Below are 20,421 nucleotides of genomic sequence, written 5' to 3'. Positions count from 1 at the left end.
GGATGGCAAGAGCACGGTCTCCCAACCCTATACAAGGACAGGCACACCCAGCAGGACTGTTGGGTGGCAAAGGTGGTGAGCAGGCCAGGCACCACAACTGCAGATACCCAGGCTGTGCACGGTGAGAGGTCCCGAAGTTAGTGGGCTCCGAGAGCAGCGGCCAGAGGAAGAGCTTCCATGGTGACCCTGCGCCATCACCATGACTATTATGCCACAGGTTTTCGTGCAAACAAGGCAAGACAGCCCCTGGTGTCAGAGCTGATAAGCCAGACACCGAGTTGGGGAGTCGGTGAGGCATCTGGGGAGCCCTAAAATCAGCCTTGCATATAGCATATTGACAAAAACATCCCTGAAAGATCTATGGAGACAGTCTGCCATCAAATTGCAAGATGAGATCCTACAACCCTGGGCCTCCGAATCCCTCTCCTCAGACCCCAAGTTCCCTCGCTGCTAGTGAAGCTCCTGGCGTGGCAGGGGATGGAGACCCTCACCAGCCTGCCACCCGCTCACGGCCGTTCCCTAACTCTTGCTGAGTAAGAGCGAGAACAGATCTATCGAAGCCCCGGTGCGGGGAAGGCAGGAGGCCTGAATGCATAACCTCAAAGCTAAGGACATGGCCACACATGGAGACTTAGTCAGGAGTGCCTTGTACTGAAGAAAGGCAACTTAAATATATTGAAATATCTTTTGGTGACCCTTCCCTCAAATCCAAGCTGCTAACTGCTGAGATTCCCATGCTGAAACCAGGAAATCAGAACGCAGTGCCAAGTTCTAAACCCACTCTATTCCTTATCCAGGATCAAAAGTAGGTGGGGCCCAGTGGAGGATGGTGAGAAGGGCAGAGAAAAAAACATTAAAGTACACATTTTTAAAGCAATGGAACACATGAAGAGGAATGGCACTACAGGCAGGGAACGTAGCTGCCTTCACAGAACACTGGAATGAGGTTCATTTGCTATAAGTGGGCTTCGACAATGCTGCCCTGTATTTTCCCATCTGCAGGTGTGGGACCCCCATCTCCTATGTCTGGGAGTTCCCTGCAGACAGAGAAGCACTGTCAGCCTCCGGGGCATCTCCCCCCCAGCCCCCCGCCCCCTTGTAACCTTCTTAGAACATCTGTCCGCACAGAGGACACTTGTGGAAGTGGAAATTTCATGGCCACTCAGGTCATAACTCCAACTTAAATACTTTTCACTTAAAAATATTTATTAAAATAAAGATTAAACCTGAAAAACATGAGTTACCAGAATACAGCCCTTTGCATAGTACTTCAAGAATCAGAGATGGGGATGAGACGGGAGGGGAGGGGAAGGAAGAGTAGGAGAGAGTAGGGGAGGGAAGGGGAGGGAAGAGATAAGAAAATCCTCTCTGCTCTTCCCAGACAACTGGGAGGAGGGAGAAGACTGTTCGCCTCCACCAAAGCCGGCAGCCTATACTGAGAGAGCTGTGGAAGGTTCTCTGGTCTCAGGACTTACTGATCCAGAGAAGTTTCCACCAGAGCAGAGGCCCAAGAGTCACAGACACCATGCCCTGAGAACAGATTTTCCGAAGGGTGTGTAAACTTCAGGAATTTGATTGGAGAACTGGAATTTGGGAACAGTATTCTGAAAGCCTGAAAAGTCAGAAGAGGCAGAAGCCATGCCCAGGAGCCTCTAACTGCCCTTGGGCGCCACGATCTGCTGGACGTAGTTGACAACATTGCTGTGGAGCTGGGGGGCAGTGGCCGCGAAGGTCTCCTTGGCAAGGGTCTGGGCTACCTTGCTGCCAGCCATCATCGCGTGGTACAGCGGAAGAGTGTACTTCTGCTTCCCCTACAAGAGACACACATACCCGCGGCCTGAGCGGCCTGCTCAGTGAGTCGGCACAGCCCCAAACCCAGGGTCGCCCTAACAGCCGGCCTGCTCAGGAGCCAGTTATCAGGGCTGGAACGAGGAGGGCCCCAGACAGGCGAGCTCTTGCTCTGGTACCTTCTTGGGGGCCAAAGATCCCTGCAGGTAGATCTTGGTATCCACTCCAATCCATGCTAGCACAGGACAGGGGTGTCTACACTTTTTTTTTTTTTTTAAAGTAGGCTTCTTAGCGTGGAGCCCAGCACAGGGCCTAAACTCACGACCGAGATCAAGGCCTGAGCTGACAGCACATTAAAACAGAGGGCCGCGTAAGGCCCAACCGCAGGCAAGCACCGGAAAACCCACAAGTCAAATTTGCACCAGTGTGAGAATGCCATGTCGCAAAGCTCCTCAAGTCCAGAGACTTGGAGAAGACTGAGGAGGGCTCGGAACTCCTCCAGACGGGAACACAGCTCCCAGCGCCAATAGAGGGGGGCATCTGAGTGCTGCTTTAGGAGCAGCCCTGTCCTGCCCCAGGCTCGGAGGCGCTCCGGCCCTTCCCCAGCAGGACCACTGCTGGCCTCGGAGCCCTCCCGGGTGGTGGGCTTCCCCAGGAAGCAGGCATCTATGCTCTTACCCTCCACTCACCTCTCTTGTCCTTGGGCCCCTCTCCCCAAGACCAGCCCTCAAGGCCTGCTTTACCCTTCTTCCCAGTGTGGGGTTAGCTCTGACCAGCCTGGGGCCTTCCGGCCTCACCAGGTCATCCGCAAAATGCTTCCAACCCTGGAGGCTTCTCCCTGCCATGGCAATGCCTTCCCTGGCCACACTCAGGAATACGACTGCTGAGTGGGGTCCTCTCCCTTCCCCTCCGCCCACAGGACTATGCCTTACAGGCGGGGCGGCCCACTGTGTGAGCCTGAAGGGGTCGAGGAGCTCGGGGTTCCCTACCTGGCTCTGCAGGAATTCCTTCACCTTCCAGAAATCTTCCTGGTAGTCATTCTTAAGGACGATGTGGCCCCAGCGTAGCCGGAGCTCTGCATTCTGGGAGTTTGAGATCTTTGGGTATGTCTCTCCAAGTTTTTTCACATTCCCTGAAAAAAGAAAATGGGTTTTTAAAGGCTGTGTCATCAGAGCCCCAAGCGCGTGGCTACAGGCCTCCAGGCCCTCCCGAAAGCCCCTGTGATGACATCAGGGAGGTTCCCGACACCCCACTTGACACTCTTCCTGCTCACCTTATGCTCGGGAAGGGAACCACTGCCTGACCCGCAAGTTCACCTTCATGTCTAAGGCTCTTCCACACAACTTGCCTGAATGTGATGACAGACCTTCTGTCGTCATCCCACTTACCTTCCAGGTTCTCTCCCTAAAACACGCTGTGACCCCTTTTTCTCCCATCACCGCCCAGCTGCTGAGAACTATCTGGACTCTCACTTTTTCTCTTTCCAGCACCCCTGGAGGAAGGTTATTTCTGGCTGAGCGGCCACACAGCAGTAGTGGTTGAGACCGTCCAGATCCCAAGCCCGCCATCCACTGGCTCTGGGACCTATTTCATCTCCTGTTACCTGCAGGGTCACCGTCACAGCCCCCAGGCATGAGCGGTTAGGAGGACTCAAGACTTCAGAATCACGTGCAGAGCCGGAGGGCGCAGTGAGCACTGGGCTGCGGGATTCCCTTCCCCCCACCCGTGTGTGGGACTCCCAGCAGCCGTCGAGGTGCTCCCCATGACGTGCTTGTGACCACCTGCCAACACCCGGCAGTCGCCTGGGAGTGAGCATTGCAATGGCTTCCTCTGGGTCTCCCTCTCGCCCCTGATATCAAGCTCTGTACACACGGAACCTTGATCTGCTGCGTTCATTTGCCCCACTTTTTCTTACCAGGGGGGAGAGGGGATTTCTGGAGGATCTTATCGAGGAAATAGACCAGCTGGTATGTCTTCCAGGTAGAAATGGCCACAGCTTCAATGGCCTTCATGTCCAGCTCCTCGGTCTCCCACAGCTGGGCCAGCTCTTCAGCGGGCTTCATAAGTGAGTCGCCAGGGGAAAGGTCAGGGAGGTAGGGGGGCCAGCCCGGGACATTCAACCACCGATCAAACTCAAAACCTGTTTGGTGGAAGGAGAGAGGGGGCCATCGGAATTCTCCGGCAGCGTCAAGGTCAACTTGGCTCCAGCAACACCCATACCTCAAGCTCCTGTCTGCCTCTCTTGATCCCAAACTGCTTCTCTGATTTTAACATCCCTTTCCCACACGACGACCTGCTCCAGGCAGGTCCCACTTCCACGGAGGCCCACAGACTGTTAACAGTCAGAGTGGACAGCCCGGCCCCTTTTCCTACTGTGACAGTAGTTCGCAGTCCAAATTAACACTGTGCTGCCAGAACCAAGTGGATAAAGGCTTTCCTAGCTTCAGTCAAGTTCACGTTCTCCTTCAGATGAGCAGAACAGCGTGGTGCCGAGGCTCCTGGGCCCTGGGACTGGGCTACCTAGGCTCCTATCCCAGCCCTGCCATTAACTAGCTAGGAGGCCACTGGCACATTACTTCACCTCTCTGCGCCTCCCTTTTATCTGTAAAATGATAAAAGGCAGGGTGAGAGGCCCTGCATTTGTTGGCAGTGGTGAGGATTAAATAAGCAAATACACAGGGTGAGTTTAGCAGGCTGCCTGGTGCGAAGGGAGCACTCAGTAATTATTAACTTTCATCAGCCAGGGAGTCTCATGACCTTGAAGTGGGAGCCTCCAAGCAGAGAGTAGGTGCTCTAGGCCTGACCAGCCCCGGCTGTCAGGGGAAGTGACTTTACCAGACCAACCGTGGCCTGACTCAGAGTGCCCAGCACGGATCGGGTGCCTCCAGCAGGCAGCCTCGTCCACGACAGGCCACTGTCTACTCTTAGGGAGCAGGGCCTCCCAAGCTGAAATCAGGGCAGCCACGGGGCTTCTCGGGCACTCTGAAGGCCACAGAGGCAACTCCACGCTTGCAAGCTGGGGCGGCTGCTGGTCCTGCGGCCCTGGGTCATAGCTAGGGCGGCTGCAGCTCCCGGGGCAGAGGTGGGGGTTTGGTCGTGTGTGTGTAGGTTTGAGAAAAATGGGGACAGAGGGGAGACACCGAGGGGAGAACAGTGGAGAAAAGGAGGCTGGGAGGAGCGGAGAGAAATCATTCTTGTGGAACAAGGCCTGGGACCCTGAGCGGGTCTGGGCCCCTAGCTGCCACTTAATGGAGGACTCAGATTTCAGGTTTCCGGCCCCGATATTCGTCTTCCTGGATGGAAATTAGACAGAATTCTCTACTATCTCCTAGTACCCTGTAGGCCAGCTCCTCTGCTCACCTGGAATGGACTCCACTCTCTTTTTCTTCAGCTCAGGGAAGTATTCCAAGTAGAATTCTAGAAAGTCCTCAGCTACGATACTTTGGAATTTGAACTCATTAACATAGGCCTGCAGGGAGGGAGGTACTTTTCAGTCATTCTGGATCCTATGGGGAGAACAGTCCCTCTGTGCCTCGGGTTCTCCTCCAACCCCCTGCCTCTATCCCTGTACTCTGGCCCGGCTGGCTTCTCTGCGCCGCCTCCTTCCCCCCTCATCTCTGAGTTGACTATACCTTGAGAAAACTGTCAAACTGATCCTGATCACCCACCAAGTGGGCCAGGTATGAGACAAAGCAGAAGCCTTTCTCGTAGGGAGTCTCGTTATAGGTATCATCCGGGTCGACACCTACAGAGAAAGCAGACACTTGTAACTTGTCACCGTCATTGTTCCTCTCCAGCTCCAGATTCTACAAGTAATTATGGAAGAGATCAGACTTCAGCTTCCTTGGGTTTGGCAAAGGCCAGGAAAGTCTCCAGATCGACCATGGCCTCTCTCAAGCGACTTCAAAGTTGATCTTAAAGGGTCATTAACTATGGACCTAATAAGAGGACAAAGAACCAGCCTTCCAGGGGAACTGGAAAGTTTCCTTATTCCTGGGGTTGCTTTGCTCCAGTGGGTTCCATGGACTCTTAGGACTGAGCACAGGGCTTGCTGCCTCTTCCAGGCCAGTCGGTCACCACCTACACTCAAGTGCCCCTCCCAGAACAACTGGTTGTTTCTACGAATGTTCTAGACCAAAATAAACTAATGACCAGGCTACAAGAAGTTCATTTTCATGGTCATTGGCATCAAGGAACGTAAGTTTAAATCACACAGACAGGTTTTAGATTAGTCATACGTGGAACTAAAGACAAATGTCAGAAAATAAAAACACATGACCTTGGACAAGTCATTTGACTTATTGGGCGCTCACTCACGTCTTCTGTAAAATAAGGCTAATGCTCGAGCTACACGACTACAGTTCTCACTTGATAGAAAAATCACGGCAAAGAGTCCTGGAAAACGACAGGGGCCCGTACATGAAACTGGAAGGAACTCCTATCAGACTGGAATGGCTTCGGTTGAGTCTGCCTAGAGGTCAGGGAATGGCTAAAAGGGCTCTGGAGGTCTCCTCCTTCCCAAGGAGAGTACTCAGGGAGTACACTGATTAACTTGAAGCTCAAATAACTTGGGGCTCCAAGCTCAGTGCTGGGAAGTGGGTATTAAGAGAGAGGAGTTTCCCGGACCTGGTTCGATCTTCACGCGGAGCTTGTTGAGTGGGTTCTCCTCGCCAGTGATGTCCATGTGCTGCCGAAGCAGAGCCCGCCCAGTTGCAGCTTCCAAGCAGGTATAAGCAGAGCCTGGGGCAAAAAGAATCCTTAGGCCTCAACTCAAGAACACCACCCCCAAGAATAATTTCCAGACAAAAGAGGGTGTGCTGCCCCCTTGTGGCCACAAGAACCATGACAGATAACTGAAGATTCATATCCTCACCCCCCTGGGGACGCCAGGGCAACCTGGCCACAGAGAACCTGAGTCAGCCCCTAGCTTCTGGTTGCTCTGGACTACAAATGACTCACTTTGCTCTGGCTGTCGGTCTCGCCCAGACATGATGAAGGAATCTCACCTTTTCCCATGACTGTTATCTTTCCCTATCTGTATATTTTTATTTTTAGAGATAGTAATTTGATCTATAAAAGCAAACTATTTTTCATTTGATCGTTCCAGTCAGACAAGAGAAACTGTCACCCCAAATTTTTCTAGTGGTCTCTACATCTCATTCTGGCTCTAAAAATGACAGAGGGCATGGTGGAGGGAAGGAGACCAGGTTTTGAACCAGCCACCTCTGCCGCTCATAGGGAGTTCTGCCTCTGGGTGAGGTACTCAATCTCTCTCAGCCTCAACTTCTTCATCTGCACAGTGGGCTGACAACATCTGCTTCGAGGATTCTTAGTGCCTGGGTAAGATATTCACAAACGGTCTCTTGTTCCATATACTCTGGATGAAAGCGTCCATTTGTACCAACTTTCTGGGAGGCAATGGACAATGTGTGCTAAAAAGCCTTTAAAATGTTCAGATCCAGAAATTACATTTCTAGGAATTCATCTTCCCTAACATTGTCTTAGATATGCATGAACATTTATATGTAAAAATATTTGTCAAAACATTCTCTGATTAGAAAACTGAAACTAACGGGGGCGCCTGAGTGGCTCAGTGGGTTAAGCATCCAACTCCTGATTCCGGATCAGGTCATGATCTCAGGGTCATGAGATGGAGCCCCCTGTTGGGCTCCACGCTGAGCATCGAGCAGGGAGTCCGCTTGAGATTCTCTCTCCCTCTCCCTTAGCCCCTTCCCCTGCTCACACATTCTCTCTCTAAAAAAAAAAGTAAAGAAAAACTAAAGATAACCTAACAACTAGAAACTGAATACGTTAAGAAACATCCATACTATGCAGCTATAGAAGAAAATCTAATGACTTGGGAAAATGTTCATTAACTTCATTAAGTTTTTTTAAAAAAATGCAGCTGGAAGGTTTGAGGATTCACACACACATAGGAAAATGTCGGAAAAGACAGACATCGATGATCTCTGAACAGTGAGATTGTGGATAAACCTACTGTGTGTTCTTTCTCAGAGAGATCAAAATAGATTTTCATGTGAGAAATAATAAAAATAATATATGTTATATTTTTAAAGACTTGATATATAGCAGGTTTCCAATGACACAATGTTGAGAAAATATTTTAAAAGCACACCTGGGCTCCATGTGGGGTTCTGTCCCCACCTGCTAAGTGGCTTGGGCAAATTTCTTGTGCTTTTTGAGTCACGGTGAACTCATACATAAAATGGAAATCCTATCTGTTTCATAGGGCTACTGAGAAATTGTTAAATGAGGTATTTTTAATAAGGTGCCTGTACAAAGCTGGTAGGTAGGTGTTCAAGAGAAGGTAATGATTATAATGATCTTATGATTCATTTGTAAAATTAACTAGCTGTGTGGGTGAATGACCCTGGGCAGCTCTCCCCGAGGGGCTGCCTGGCTGAGCATCGAGTGAGGTTTCAGCTTAGCTGAGGGGTCCTATTACTGTCGGGCCCCCTATTGATTCATGCCACCAATACGCAGTTTCTGGGACCCTCCCCCCCACCACTCACCACCAACGACTCGGTGCCATGTCACTCCATGGGGCTCATCCATTCAGAAGGGACTCTTGTCTAGAGTCGGTCCTTGCTGGCCTCTCACCAGAGCTTTCTGCACCACTGCCCCATCCTTCATGCCCACCTGTGTCCCACACAGCCTCACAGATGAAAGAATGGGGCACGGGGTCCCTAGGAGAAGGCCGGCACCGGAGAGCTGGCTTACCAAAGAGGACAGTGGAGATCCTCCTCTGGGCATACATGGTGAAACCTTCATTGAGCCAGAATTCACCCCAGTTGGCATTAGTGACCAGGTTCCCGAACCAACTGTGGGAGATCTCGTGGATGATGACGTCGGCTAAGGAGCGGTCCCCTGCCAGCAGGCAGGGGGTGACAAAGGTCAGACAAGGGTTCTCCATTCCTCCAAATGGAAAGGATGGTGGCATGAAGAGCAGATCATACCTGCCAAGAGAGCAGGAGGTCACAGACAAGTCTCGGCTCCCCAGGGCAGAGACCCTGCCTCACTTCCTTAGGCAGGGCCCTCAGCCCTGAGAGACACAGCCACTGAAGAGGTGGCACCCAACCCTGGGCCCAGCGCTGAAATGACACTCAGCCTTCTCTATCCTCCAGCCAGGTCGCTGGGACCTCCTTTTCGCCAGGTTTTGCTCTCTCGGAGGTGGCTCTCGGAAAGCTGCTCCCTGTTCTCCTTCCAAGCAGGGTATGGCCGTATCATCAGTTCTGTCACGGTTAGCTCACTGACGGCTCGCTTGGGGTCGCCAAGATCTAACAGAGCCTTTGATCTGGGGAGGCTAACATGGGAGTGTGTGGCTGCCTCCAGCGATCAGGAAAGGTAAGTCACAAAGGTCCCCTGACAGCGTTTCCCCATCTCCACACTCAGCAGCTAGAAGGCCCATTTTTAACACTTCAAGAACCTTCTCTCAGGGTCCCCTCCTCAGCAACAATGAAGGAGGCCTGGCTTCGCCCTTCCTCCTCTCCTCTACTTCTGGGATTGGGGAACTTGGCTCTAGGAGACAGAGGAGGAGAAGCAACACCAGAAGGAAGAAGAGGAGGAAACCAGGGACTCAGTTTAGCCAAAGACATTGGAGTCAATGTGATACCACACCTTCCCCAAACGTAGGGTCCGAAAAGTTTCTCTCCTGTGGCCAGAAATTCTTCTATCACCCCGTTGTACTCCTCCTTGGCAGCGTCGATCAGGCAGGGCTCGGCCCACACGCGGCTCCTAAAGGCAAGAGCACAGAAAAAGCAGGCTGGTGTTTGGAGACCTATCATGGAGACTCGAGCCCAAAAGCACCTGGAGAAATGTGGCGGTCTCATATTTGAGCCACATGAATGTGACAGCGTGGCCAGCCACAGAGACAGGAGGTGCAAGGTCAGGTGCAAGGTCAGGTCGCGGGTCCGAGGCTGCTCGCCACACCTGATGAATGAGATCCCAGCGCCGTGTCGTGGCGGAGCTGGCTCCTGTGCACAGCAGGCTCTAACTCACAGCACTGTCCTATTCTGTCTCCAGCAATGAATGTGACCTTGCAAAAGTCACTGACCTGGGCCTCAGTGTGCCCATCTGTAAAGCGGGTGGGGAAGATGAAAGAAGACAGCACGTAAGATAGCAAAGGGGATGGGGTCCAGGTGAGGAGGAGGGAAGGCTTCCTCTCTGCCCCTGTGGAAGCTCAGGAACTGTTCTAGCAGGAGAAGGAGCAGAAGCAGGGGCCTCGGAGTGGAAACTGTACACGCAGGGGAGGAACCACCAAGAGTCTGGACTACTGGCACGCTCACCGTCAGATCGGGGCTGGGGGCAGGGAGGCAAGGGCGGGTACAGAGCCCTCGACACTCCAGTCACAAAGGGCCTGATACGCCATGTGACACAGCTGGCCCTTCAGAGCCATGACAGTATTTTATTTAAGATTTTTATTTATTTATTTGACAGAGAGAGACACAGCAAAAGAGGGAACACAAGCAGAGGGGCGTGGGAGAGGGAGAAGCAGGCTTCCTGCCCACAGGGAGCCTTGATGCGGGGCTTGATCCCAGGACCCTGGGACCACAACCCGAGTCGAAGGCAGACGCCTAATGACTGAGCCACCCAGGCCCCCCATGTCAGCATTTTAAACCAATAAGTGGTGGGAGCCTGGGTGGCTCAGTGGGTTAAGCATCTGCCTTCAGCTCAGGTCATGATTCCAGTGTCCTGGATTGAGTCTCACATTGGGCTCCTTGCTCAGCAGGGAGTCTGCTTCTCCCTCTACCCCTCCCCCCTGCTTGTGCTCTCTCTCTCTCAAATAAATAAGTAAACCACTAAGTGGTATTATCAGAGTGAGTCCTGAGAGATTAAATTACAAAAGCGAGAGCATATCCCCAAGAAGAGTACGGAGGAGAAGAGAATGGGCCCAAAACAGAGTCCTGGACAGCACCAGCACACGGGGGCTGCTGGGCAGAGCAAAGCCCACAAAGGAGACCAGAGAGGACGAGCCGAGGTCCTAGAACCAGGACAGAATTGTGTCATGGAAGCCAGAGGAGGGTCGAGAGGCAGAAGGAAAGTGCAGAACACCAAGACAAGGATGGAGGAGAGGGCAACATGCTACACATATTGAGGCCAGTGGCCTCTCTCACTGCAGGAGTTTCTGTGGCACAACGGGGCAGGTGCTGGATTCCCACAGGTCCAAGCAGTACATGGAGGGTGCGCAGGAGAAATGCTAGTCTTGTAAGAAACTCGGCTAAGTAGGGAAGCAGAAGGTCCTGTGCTAGGAGGGAGCGTGGAGTCAATGAGCATGTTTTCTGCTTTGTTTTTGAACTACGAGAGACAGGAACATGGTTAGGGTTGGAAGGAAAGAGCCAACGGGGGAGAAAGCTGCACATCTGAAGAAAGAGGGGTAAACAACGAGACAAAGCCCCACCAGATTTGGGGAGGGACTGAACCAATGATGGCTCAAAGGCAGAGATGTGGTTCCAACAGAAGCACGGACATCCCTCTCTGGAGTTCAGAGGGAGAAAGGGAAGGACGACAGCCGATGAAGATGACTTTCTACATAGAAAACAGGAAGCTGACATAAGTGTATCTGACGAATTAAATATTCTCAATAAAGTAGGAGACAAGATCATCTGCTTGGAGGGAGGGTCTGGTGTCTGAATAGGAAATTTGAAGGCAAAAGTCTTCCTTTAAGGAGAGGGAGCCAGGAAGATCAATGAAACGACCAGTGACCAATACTGCAGGCGACCAATACTGAAGGCGTATCTGTAGTTGAAGACAGCATTTGTTCTATTTTTCTTGAAAACCACATGAATGTCTATTTCAACTTTTTTTTTTTTAAGATTTTATTTATTTGAGAGAGAGAGCATGAGAGGGGTGAAGGGCAGAGGAAGAAGCAGGCTCGCCGATAAGCAGGGAGCCCAAAGCAGGGCTCTATCCCAGGACCCTGGGATCATGACCTGAGCCGAAGGCAGAGGCTTAACCCACTGAGCCACCCAGGCGCCCAAGCTACTTTAGCTTGCTACAACTAGAAGGCAAAGCCTAGGCTAGATGGATGGCATCCAAGATACTTCCTCTAGCACAGAGATTTCTCTCAAAAGAAACTGGGATATTCTCAGGCAAGCTGGTATTTTATCACCAGCAGACTAGCACAGTAAGGACTGGATATGCAATGGAAAAGCCTGGGTTGGCGTTCCAGTTCTGCCAGCGACGTGACTTTGTACAGGCAATGCGACCAAAAGCCTCAGTTTGCTTATCTGCGACACGGAGACAACAGTAACCCCCTCAGTGAGGTTATGTGAGGGTTAGAAGAGATTATACATAAATCAGGACTAGAACATGCCCACTAGCTCTTGTGCCCGGGATTTTCCTCCTGTGTTAACAGGGACTGGGATTGGTGGCCAAGTTTGCCAGAAGAGCCTCTCATCTAACACAGCTTCACAAGACCCTAAGATGTTCCCTGTGAGGTGAGGACTGTCTACCTGGGAGGGGGAAGAAGACATCATCACCAGTTAAATGGATTCTATAGCATGGACTAGTATATCATATTGTCTTTTTATTACAGAAGGCTCAGAAAAAAATCAGTATTTTCTGGTGCATTTAGAATATGTTTTTCTTTCATTTCTCATTAATAGGTCACACTCTTGGGCGTCTGGGTGGCTCAATTGGTTGAGCATCTGCCTTCAGCTCAGATCATGATCCTGGGGTCCTGGGATTGAGTCCCACATCAGACTCCCTGCTTCTCCCTCTGCCCCTCATCCTGCTCCTGATCTCTCTCTCTCTCAAATAAATAAAATAGTTCATTCTCTTACTAACAGAACCTTAGCAAGAGTAAATACTCTAAAATCACCTTCCTTTACTTTCTGGTTAACCGCAACAATGACACTCCTCTGCTTCCCTACTCCCCTCTCTATCAGAAAGACTGACCTTCATGACGGAGAGGTCTTTTAGGACAGGTACCATTCTGAGTGTGTGTGCTGGAGGCAGATGCCAGTGGCATCCCACCTCTCATTCTCGATGAAGTCCAGGAATGAAGATTCATGATCTGAGCAGGGCTACTGAGCCCAGCTATGAGGTCTGATACCCGTAACCAATGCGGTCAAGGTCAGCTCCGCCTCCAGGACTGGAGAGCAGGGTGGCAGCAACAGAGCCGGGCAAAGTGCCACAGCTTTACTGCCCAGCCTTTGGGCATTTTACCATAGGATTACACCGTACGGGCAGATGATAAGAGAGCCGGAGAAACTGATACTCCCGGTCAAGTTTCTGTTTGCAGGAAACCTTACAAAATCCTTATTCATCTCCATTAAACTCATCTAACTTTGCGGAGGTATCTCTGCCACCATGGGTTCAGGTGTATGTATCTGCGGAGGAGAAGGAACTCCCACTTTCCTCTCCAGAGGCCAACAACGAGATCAGAGTGTACATTTCTGGGAACTACGTGCTAGAGAAAATGGGGAGATTTGGTACAAAGATTAACAAGCAAATATAATTGCTAGAGGGGAATTCAGAACTAAAAGATCCTAACAAAGATGAGTCTTCTAGAACTGCTGCCTCGGTGCCAACCACAGGCTACGAGGTGGCCCAGGACAGGAGCTCCTGCCACTAGTAGGACTGACGACCTCATTCCAGACAGCAGGACAAGAAGCGGAGCGGGGCAGAGCGGGGACAGCCCATCCTCCCTCTGCACTCATGCCACACGCTACTGGGCTGCGAACAGGCTGTCTATTCAGAGCAGTTGCGAGAGTGTCCCAAGAACCATCCCAGCTGGGCCAGTGGTCAGTCTGTCTGACCTTGTCTGTGGGGGTCTTTGTCTCCTACCTGGGTCCAACTTCCGCCGACACCAGATCTCCGATGGCCAAAGCTATCAGATAGGAGGGAATGGGATGACACATCTCAAAGAAGAACTTATTTGGGCCTTTCTTCTCCCAAGTGTTAGCACTCATCACAGCTGTGAAGCCATCTGGAACCTGACAACAGAGGAAGCTTAGGAGATTTTTATCGGAGAGAGTGTCCTTTTGATTCGCTGGAAGAACAGCATGGCTGGCAACCTGCATGGTGCCAGCCACCACCAGGAGCCTGTCTTGGAGAACACAAAGGTTTCCAGAGACTGAACTTGTGCTAGGCTGATGGGATTTGGCAAAGGTAAAATATTTGTAGATGATGGAATTTTGCAGACGTACCACTGGATGGATGTTAACAACTGAGCAGTTGAAATGTGACAAGATAGATCTAAAATTTTCAATCTCAAGGGCAGGTTTGCTTAACTTTAATCCTCTTACCTCAACAAGAGCTGAATATGTGCATTTCACTGCAGGAGTGTCGAAGCAAGGGAAGAAGGCCCTGTTCAGCACAGCCTGACCCTGGGTGTAGACAAAAGGCTTCTTCTTTCCTGCGGTCTGCTCGGGAGACAACCAGCAAACCTAAGAGAACAGAACATTTCAAAATTGACACCCTCTATGTGAACTCAGTCCAGCCAGAGAAAAGGAGCTGGCTAGCAGGGGAGGATGTTAGGTAATCTTTACGATCCTGCCAGCAGTTTGGTCCTGACTGGGAAGTTCTCTCCTACTGTGTATTTAATCCACCCTGGAACCCACGCCAAGGTATTGACATCCACCTCCCATAGTAGAAACACCACAAAGGCTTTATTTCTCACTGTATCCCACTGGGTATCTTAAGAATTCCAGACACGGCCTCTGACCCTGGCATCCTGTCTTCCTCCCCTGAGTCCTTCACGGTATAGTAGTTTCTCATTAAAAATCAAACAAAAACCAATTGAGCAGCAGTTGTATTTCAACTTGAGATAAGAGCCACAGAAAAGCAGAAGGAAAGTCGGAGGAGTCTCCATTCTGAACAACATTCTCCATTCCTGAAACTTACCCTTTCAGAATAAATGTATTTTTCTATCATAGGCATTGGCTATGTTATTTAAATTTCTTTTGAAGATTTTATTCTTCAGCAATCTCTACTCCCAACATGGGGCTCAAACTTACAACTCCAAGATCAAGAGTTGCATGCTCTACCGACTGCGCCAGCCAGGCCCCCCAAACTATACATACTTCCTACATCGCTCTAACTTGAGGGAGCAGAGGCTATGTCAGCACCAAATGCCACTTAGAATTTAGAAAAGGATTCAATAATTCTGGCAAGGTTTTAAAGGGGAAGCAAAACTTTCTGGTCTAAAGGTGAGTAGGATCGAGATGGTCAAAAAGGAAAGGAGAAGACATTCTCAAGGAGGTAGACAGCAACATGAAGAAGGGAATGGATGGGACATCCTTGGGAACTGGAGGTATTTCAGATACAGAGGTGGGAGGCATGCCTTGGCAGGTGGACTGGAAAGGCTTTGAACATGGGTATTGGAGACCTACTTTAAAGAGGCATAAGGACACCACGTGGAGATGTTGGGTTTTTCTTTGCTTGAGTTTCTTGTGTGTGTGTGTGAAAATTTAATGAGCCTCCTTCCAAAGGGTATAGTACAGATGGAAAGAAGGAGAACGGAATACCACAGTGGAAAAACCAGCACTACTTCGGCCAGATGAGTGAGGTCATGAAGAAACAGTCAGAAATCATGGTGGTACCAGGTACGCGGAATGCGATGTGAAGACAGCACTTTGCCTTTGTGACATTCCACCAAATTTTGCAGTGAACCTAAAGCTGCTGTAAAAAAATAAACTTCTTAAAATTTTTTAACAACTCTAGTCTGATCATGGGGAAAAAAATTCCAATAGAGAGACGTCCTATACAATACTCCTCAAAACTGCCAAGGTCATCAAAAACAAGATAAGTCTGAGAAATTGTCATAGCCAAGGGGAGCCTTAGGATATATGAAAGCTAAATACACTGTAGTATTCTGGATGGGATCCTGGAACAGAAAATGATACTAAGTAAAGCCTAGGAAAAAACTGAAAACAAACAAACAAAAAACTAAGCTTCAGGGGCGCCTGGGTGGCTCAGTTGGCTCAGGTCATGATCCCGAGGTCTTGGGATCAAGTCCCAGATCAGGCTTCCTGCTCAGTGGAGAGCCTGCTTCTCCCTCTGAAGCTACTCTCTTTCTCTCTCTGTCAAATATAAAAAATCCTTAAAACAAACAAACAAACAAACAAACAAAAAACCCAACTATGAACTTTAGTTAATAATACTGTATCAGTACTGGTTCATTAATTTTAACAGATTGTATCATACTTACAAAATGCTAATAGAGCAATCTGTGTATGGAAGGGTATAGGAAAACTCCATTACTATCTGCTCACTTTTCTTGTTAATCTAAATTGTTTTTAATTTAGATTAAATTTGCAGGGGGAGGGGCAGATGGAGAGGATGAGAAAGAATCTCAAGCAGGCTCCACATCCAGCACGGAGCCCACTGCGGGCACAGGGCTCAATCTCACAACTCTGAGATCATGACCTAAGCTCAAATCAAGAGTCAGCCACTTAGCCAACTAAACCACTCAGCACCCCTAAACTGCCTTTAATCATATTATTGAAAGAAATTTAACGAGTTAACAGTAAGACTAACACACATATTCACTAGGTACTAGGCACTATATCAGGCACTTCTATAAAGACAACTGATTTAACTTTTGTCAAGTTCATAAGTACTGGTCATTCCCTCTAGCGTACCATAATTCCTTATTCTTCATCTTCGAGGTTTTGGGGGGGGTTTTGTTTATAATGACATAGAGGACATATAATGACATGAAGGAGCCTGGTAATACAAGTATTTCCACTATGTAAGAAAGAGTCTCAACTTAGGGTGGGGCTATAATGTACAGTGAGTGATTAAGGTGAGTGTCCTCCTTTGGGATGGTGGCAATGAGAAGAAGGAATAAATGCGGGTTTCTTTAACGTAGATCTTCACAGTGCAAAGTGCGGGTGTCTGCTCTTACGACTCTAATGAAAGCTATTTAGTACAATTTGAGGTGCCATTTTCAGTAGGCGATTTCAGAGACGGCTTGACGTTTCCAGTTCCCCTGTTCCTGCCCCAAACCAGAAGCTAGCACATAACAGAGCAACCAAACACATTTACCAATGCTATGTTATCCCCAGAGGGCACTGGGTTTTTCCTTTGCCTTGGAGGTCAATTTACATTGCTTTGGACTTTTCATTTTTTCAACAAGTTCTATCATGGGTTCCTTTATTCCCTGAATAAAGACGGAAACAGAACCGTCCTTTCGGCCAGCTCTAAGAGTGAAAGGAACTGCTAGCTAGATAAGTAAACTTTGATTGTAGGCAAGCAGTCTACCCCTGGAACTTGTAACTCACTCTGCCTGAGACATGACTTGCAACCACAGCCTCAGGACTCTTTATGAAGGAGCTCCAAACTCTTACTACTGTAGGCCACATAACCACCCATCCTTTTAGTTCCAGTATTTGTCCCACACCCCCAAAATTTAATATTTAAGAGTCAATCAATATTTAAGAATCAACCAAGAATAAGAACAGGACCAACTTACTACAAAGCCTAGAACACTCTAATTCCAGTTCTCATTTTTACTCAAATTTTTCCATTACACCGATCTAGGACTTCTCATAAGAAAACAAAATAACTCTCTGGGGTTCAGAGTTACTTCAGCCTGTGGCACCGCAAGAGCACGCGGACAAAGGGCTGAGTCGGCACTCAGAGCTAATTAACCGGCTTTGTCCCCGGCTGCTAGAAAGGAAAAACGAAGTAACTCATTATCAGGGACCTAGGCCCCAAAGCCCGGTGACACGTCAAATTCGATTTATAAAGAGTCGGTGATCCAGAAAGCCGCACAGGATAGGATTTCCTCTGCAGGCAGAACCGGAGCCAGACAGCGCGGTGTGTGAGAAGGAAGCAGAACCGTTGGGGAGGCAGGAAGGGCGGAAAAGACGGAGGTGCACAGCTCGGAGGCTGGCCCGAAGCCAGAAGACGGAGATCTGGGCAGCCCGGGAGGAAGAGAGGGCGCGGAGGGTGGGAGGGCGTGCACCGGAGAGCTCCGGGACCCCTCCCGGCAATGGTGGAAGAATCTTCTCTCTCTTTGAGGGTGGGCATGAGTGCGGGTCGGGAGACCAGCAACGAGGGGGAAGGGCGGGCAGGAAGGGGCCGAGTGAGGCCGCGGCGGGGCAGGGACCCGGGGTCGAACTCACCCCGGGTCCCTCCCCGACGCGGTAGGTGAGCAGAATCTGGAAGCGCTCGCCGGCCGGGCAGGGCTGCGGGAGGGCCACGCACAGGGCCTGGCCGTAGTGCGAGAAGGGCTGCGTGTGGAAGGGCACGGGCTCCGCGGGCGGCTCCTTCGAGCTGGGCCGCAGTCGCCGCAGCGCCGCCGCCGTCACCTCGAGGCACGGGTGCGAGTCGAGCCGCAGCTCGGTGGCGCCCTCGGGCACCAGGCAGCGCAGCTCCAGGACCGCGGTGCAGCTCAAGCCCCGGCTCCCTGGGCCCGGCCCCGGAGGCCCGAACTCGGCCCGCAGGTCCAGGTGCAAGTGCAGCATCTGGAAAGCCCGGAAATTGGAGGCCGAGGCCACGTCCACCGCCTGCGCCGAGTGCAGCGGCCGCGGGGGCGCGCAGCCGTCGCTCGGAGGCCCGTCGCTCCCCATGATCCCGCAGCGGCGCCGTTGAACGACTGTGCTGGGAGCCCACCAGCTCGCGGACTGCCGCCGGGAAGCCACGCCCCGAGCGCGCCGGGCCGCCGCAGGCCAGGCCCCGCCCCTCCCCGCCCCGCCGGCCCCGCCCCGCTCCGCCGGTCACGCCCCCAGAGGGGCCCGAGCTGGGTCGCGCCCCTCTCCAAAAACCTGACACCTAACCACACCTCTCCGTTGCTCTCCAGGTCGCCCAATTTCCAGCTTTATACGAAGTACCTCAGGACCTTGGACAAAAAGGTATTTTGTGGGATATTTTGGTCCACATTTGTCCCTACTCATCCTACTGCGATGCTTCAGTACTCCTTGTGGCGCACCTTTCTCTGCTGACGTTGCGTTCCCTAATCTTGCAGGAAGGTAGCAGGATGTACATTGACCCCTGAACTGGAAGTGTCTGAGTTCGGGATCTCACATTCTGCGCTGAACCAATCAGTAGGACTGTGTGTGTCCTTGGGCATATCACCTCCAACAAAGATGGATCTCTCCAAACCCCTTTCTGCACCTGTAAGGTAGGAGTAATATCTCACGAGTTAATGGTGATAACACAATCGGGTAATTTGTCTAAACACACTTGGTAAACACAGAGTTCCACACCAGATCAAGGTTCATCCATTCCCAGGGGCTCCGAACACACTTATCTTTCCGTTCTTCTGCCAAGGAATAGTCAGCCCTGAGAGGAGAGGAACTACTGGCACGCAGCGGGCAAAGGCCAGGGATGCTACTAAACACCCTACAATGACAGGGCAGGTCCCCACAACTAAGAAGTGTCCAACCCCAAATGTCCATAGTGGCAACGTTGATCAACTGTAGCTTATAACCTGAGAAGATCTAGTGTCTTCCTTTGGAACAAAGGGAAGTAATACATATCGTCTATTATAATAAAGGAAATGCCTCCCTTAAAGCAAAGAACAGGTTTGCTACTGCCTACTCTAACAGTTCCAGGTTTCCTAAGCTCAGGTCCTTCTCCTCTAATGCAACCCATTCCATAGGCAGGCGTCCATCTCGATCCACCCATGGGACTTGGGGGCAAGGGGAAGCAGTTCAAATCATGATCTTCTGGATATTGCTATTGCTATAATAATTTGTCCTTTGTTTCTGAACACAAATATCATGTTGAGTGGAAAGCAAAACTGTAAGAATACATGCAGCATACCATTTACATTCTTTTATATATGGGTTAGTAATAGCTGCAGATATAGTAGAAATACAGACAGCTGACTTCCACTAGGGGATGTACGGGAATATTTTACACACACACACACACACACACACACACACACTCACCCTCTCAAAGAAAAAACTAGATAAACTACAATCTATAATATTTCTAAACCAATCAGAGAATTGCAGTCCCAGGATAACCTACTGGCCAAGAATCTAAAGAGAGGAAGGCACCAGAAGGATAAGCAGAGTAGGGCCTCATACCTGGAGTAGACACAACCAGACATATGTAATAGTTCAGTTAGGATGATTAATGAATTGGTGAAGGCCAGACATGGGCTGGTCCTTGAGGACTACAGAAATTGGGAGTTTGTGCCCTCTTACAGGTTTTTCTCTCAAAGTACATAACAGAGATCAGAAAGAGCCCCAACAAAGTGTGTATTGTGGTGCAGACCTGGCGAGAGGGTACAACAACCACAGCTGTACAGGCACAAATCCACTGGGATGCCTTCCCCTTAAACAGCATAATATTTAATCTGTAGGGGAAGGGAATGAGAAAAAGAAAATCTATTCAAAAGGGAAAGGCAGGAATATTTGCTGACTCCAGAACTACAAGGGAGGAGGAACAGGAAAAATGAGAAGGCTACCCTCCTGAGATCCTGAGGCCTAACCAGAACCAGGAACACACCACCACCCACCTCCCAAGCTAACAAGCTTCTATAAACCAGTCAGAGTAGAATATCAATGGGAGAGGGACAGGAGGAGAACAAGAAAGAGCATACAGAGACCTCCTCTTTAGTGCAATGCAGAGAGAAGTTCTAAAGCTGAAGGCAGACATTGCCTGGAAAACAAGCATCTACCCAGATATGACTACAGAATTTGGTACCTT

General features: G+C 50.3%; 1 protein-coding gene across 1 annotated transcript; it reads right to left on the bottom strand.

The window, feature by feature from the left end:
• Window positions 1-1,185: 1,185 nt before the first annotated feature.
• Window positions 1,186-18,400, bottom strand: RNPEP (arginyl aminopeptidase). The gene is made up of 11 exons (XM_059145477.1): window positions 17,883-18,400; window positions 14,058-14,198; window positions 13,597-13,745; window positions 9,427-9,543; window positions 8,530-8,765; window positions 6,415-6,528; window positions 5,421-5,533; window positions 5,149-5,257; window positions 3,704-3,928; window positions 2,778-2,920; window positions 1,186-1,811 (listed from the first exon to the last, which is right to left on the bottom strand). The coding sequence occupies exons 1-11, from the start codon at window positions 18,327-18,329 to the stop codon at window positions 1,653-1,655; spliced, it is 1,953 nt and encodes a 650-aa protein (XP_059001460.1). The 5' UTR covers window positions 18,330-18,400; the 3' UTR covers window positions 1,186-1,652.
• Window positions 18,401-20,421: the final 2,021 nt, after the last annotated feature.

Source organism: Mustela lutreola, chromosome 14, assembly GCF_030435805.1.
Source record: "Mustela lutreola isolate mMusLut2 chromosome 14, mMusLut2.pri, whole genome shotgun sequence".
Lineage (NCBI taxonomy): Eukaryota > Metazoa > Chordata > Mammalia > Carnivora > Mustelidae > Mustela > Mustela lutreola.
The sequence above is the reverse complement of the archived record's forward strand: the minus strand, read 5'-3'. Positions and strand labels throughout refer to the sequence as shown.

Excerpts from the sequence above, each read along its gene's own strand:
- RNPEP (XM_059145477.1), bottom strand. The coding sequence starts at position 18,329 with ATGGGGAGCGACGGGCCTCCGAGCGACGGCTGCGCGCCCCCGCGGCCG. Across the intron at positions 6,529-8,529 it reads GATCTCCACTGTCCTCTTTG|GCTCTGCTTATACCTGCTTG; the intron begins GTAAGCCAGCTC and ends TTTTTGCCCCAG. Across the intron at positions 1,812-2,777 it reads AGGAATTCCTGCAGAGCCAG|GGGAAGCAGAAGTACACTCT; the intron begins GTAGGGAACCCC and ends TGTCTCTTGTAG.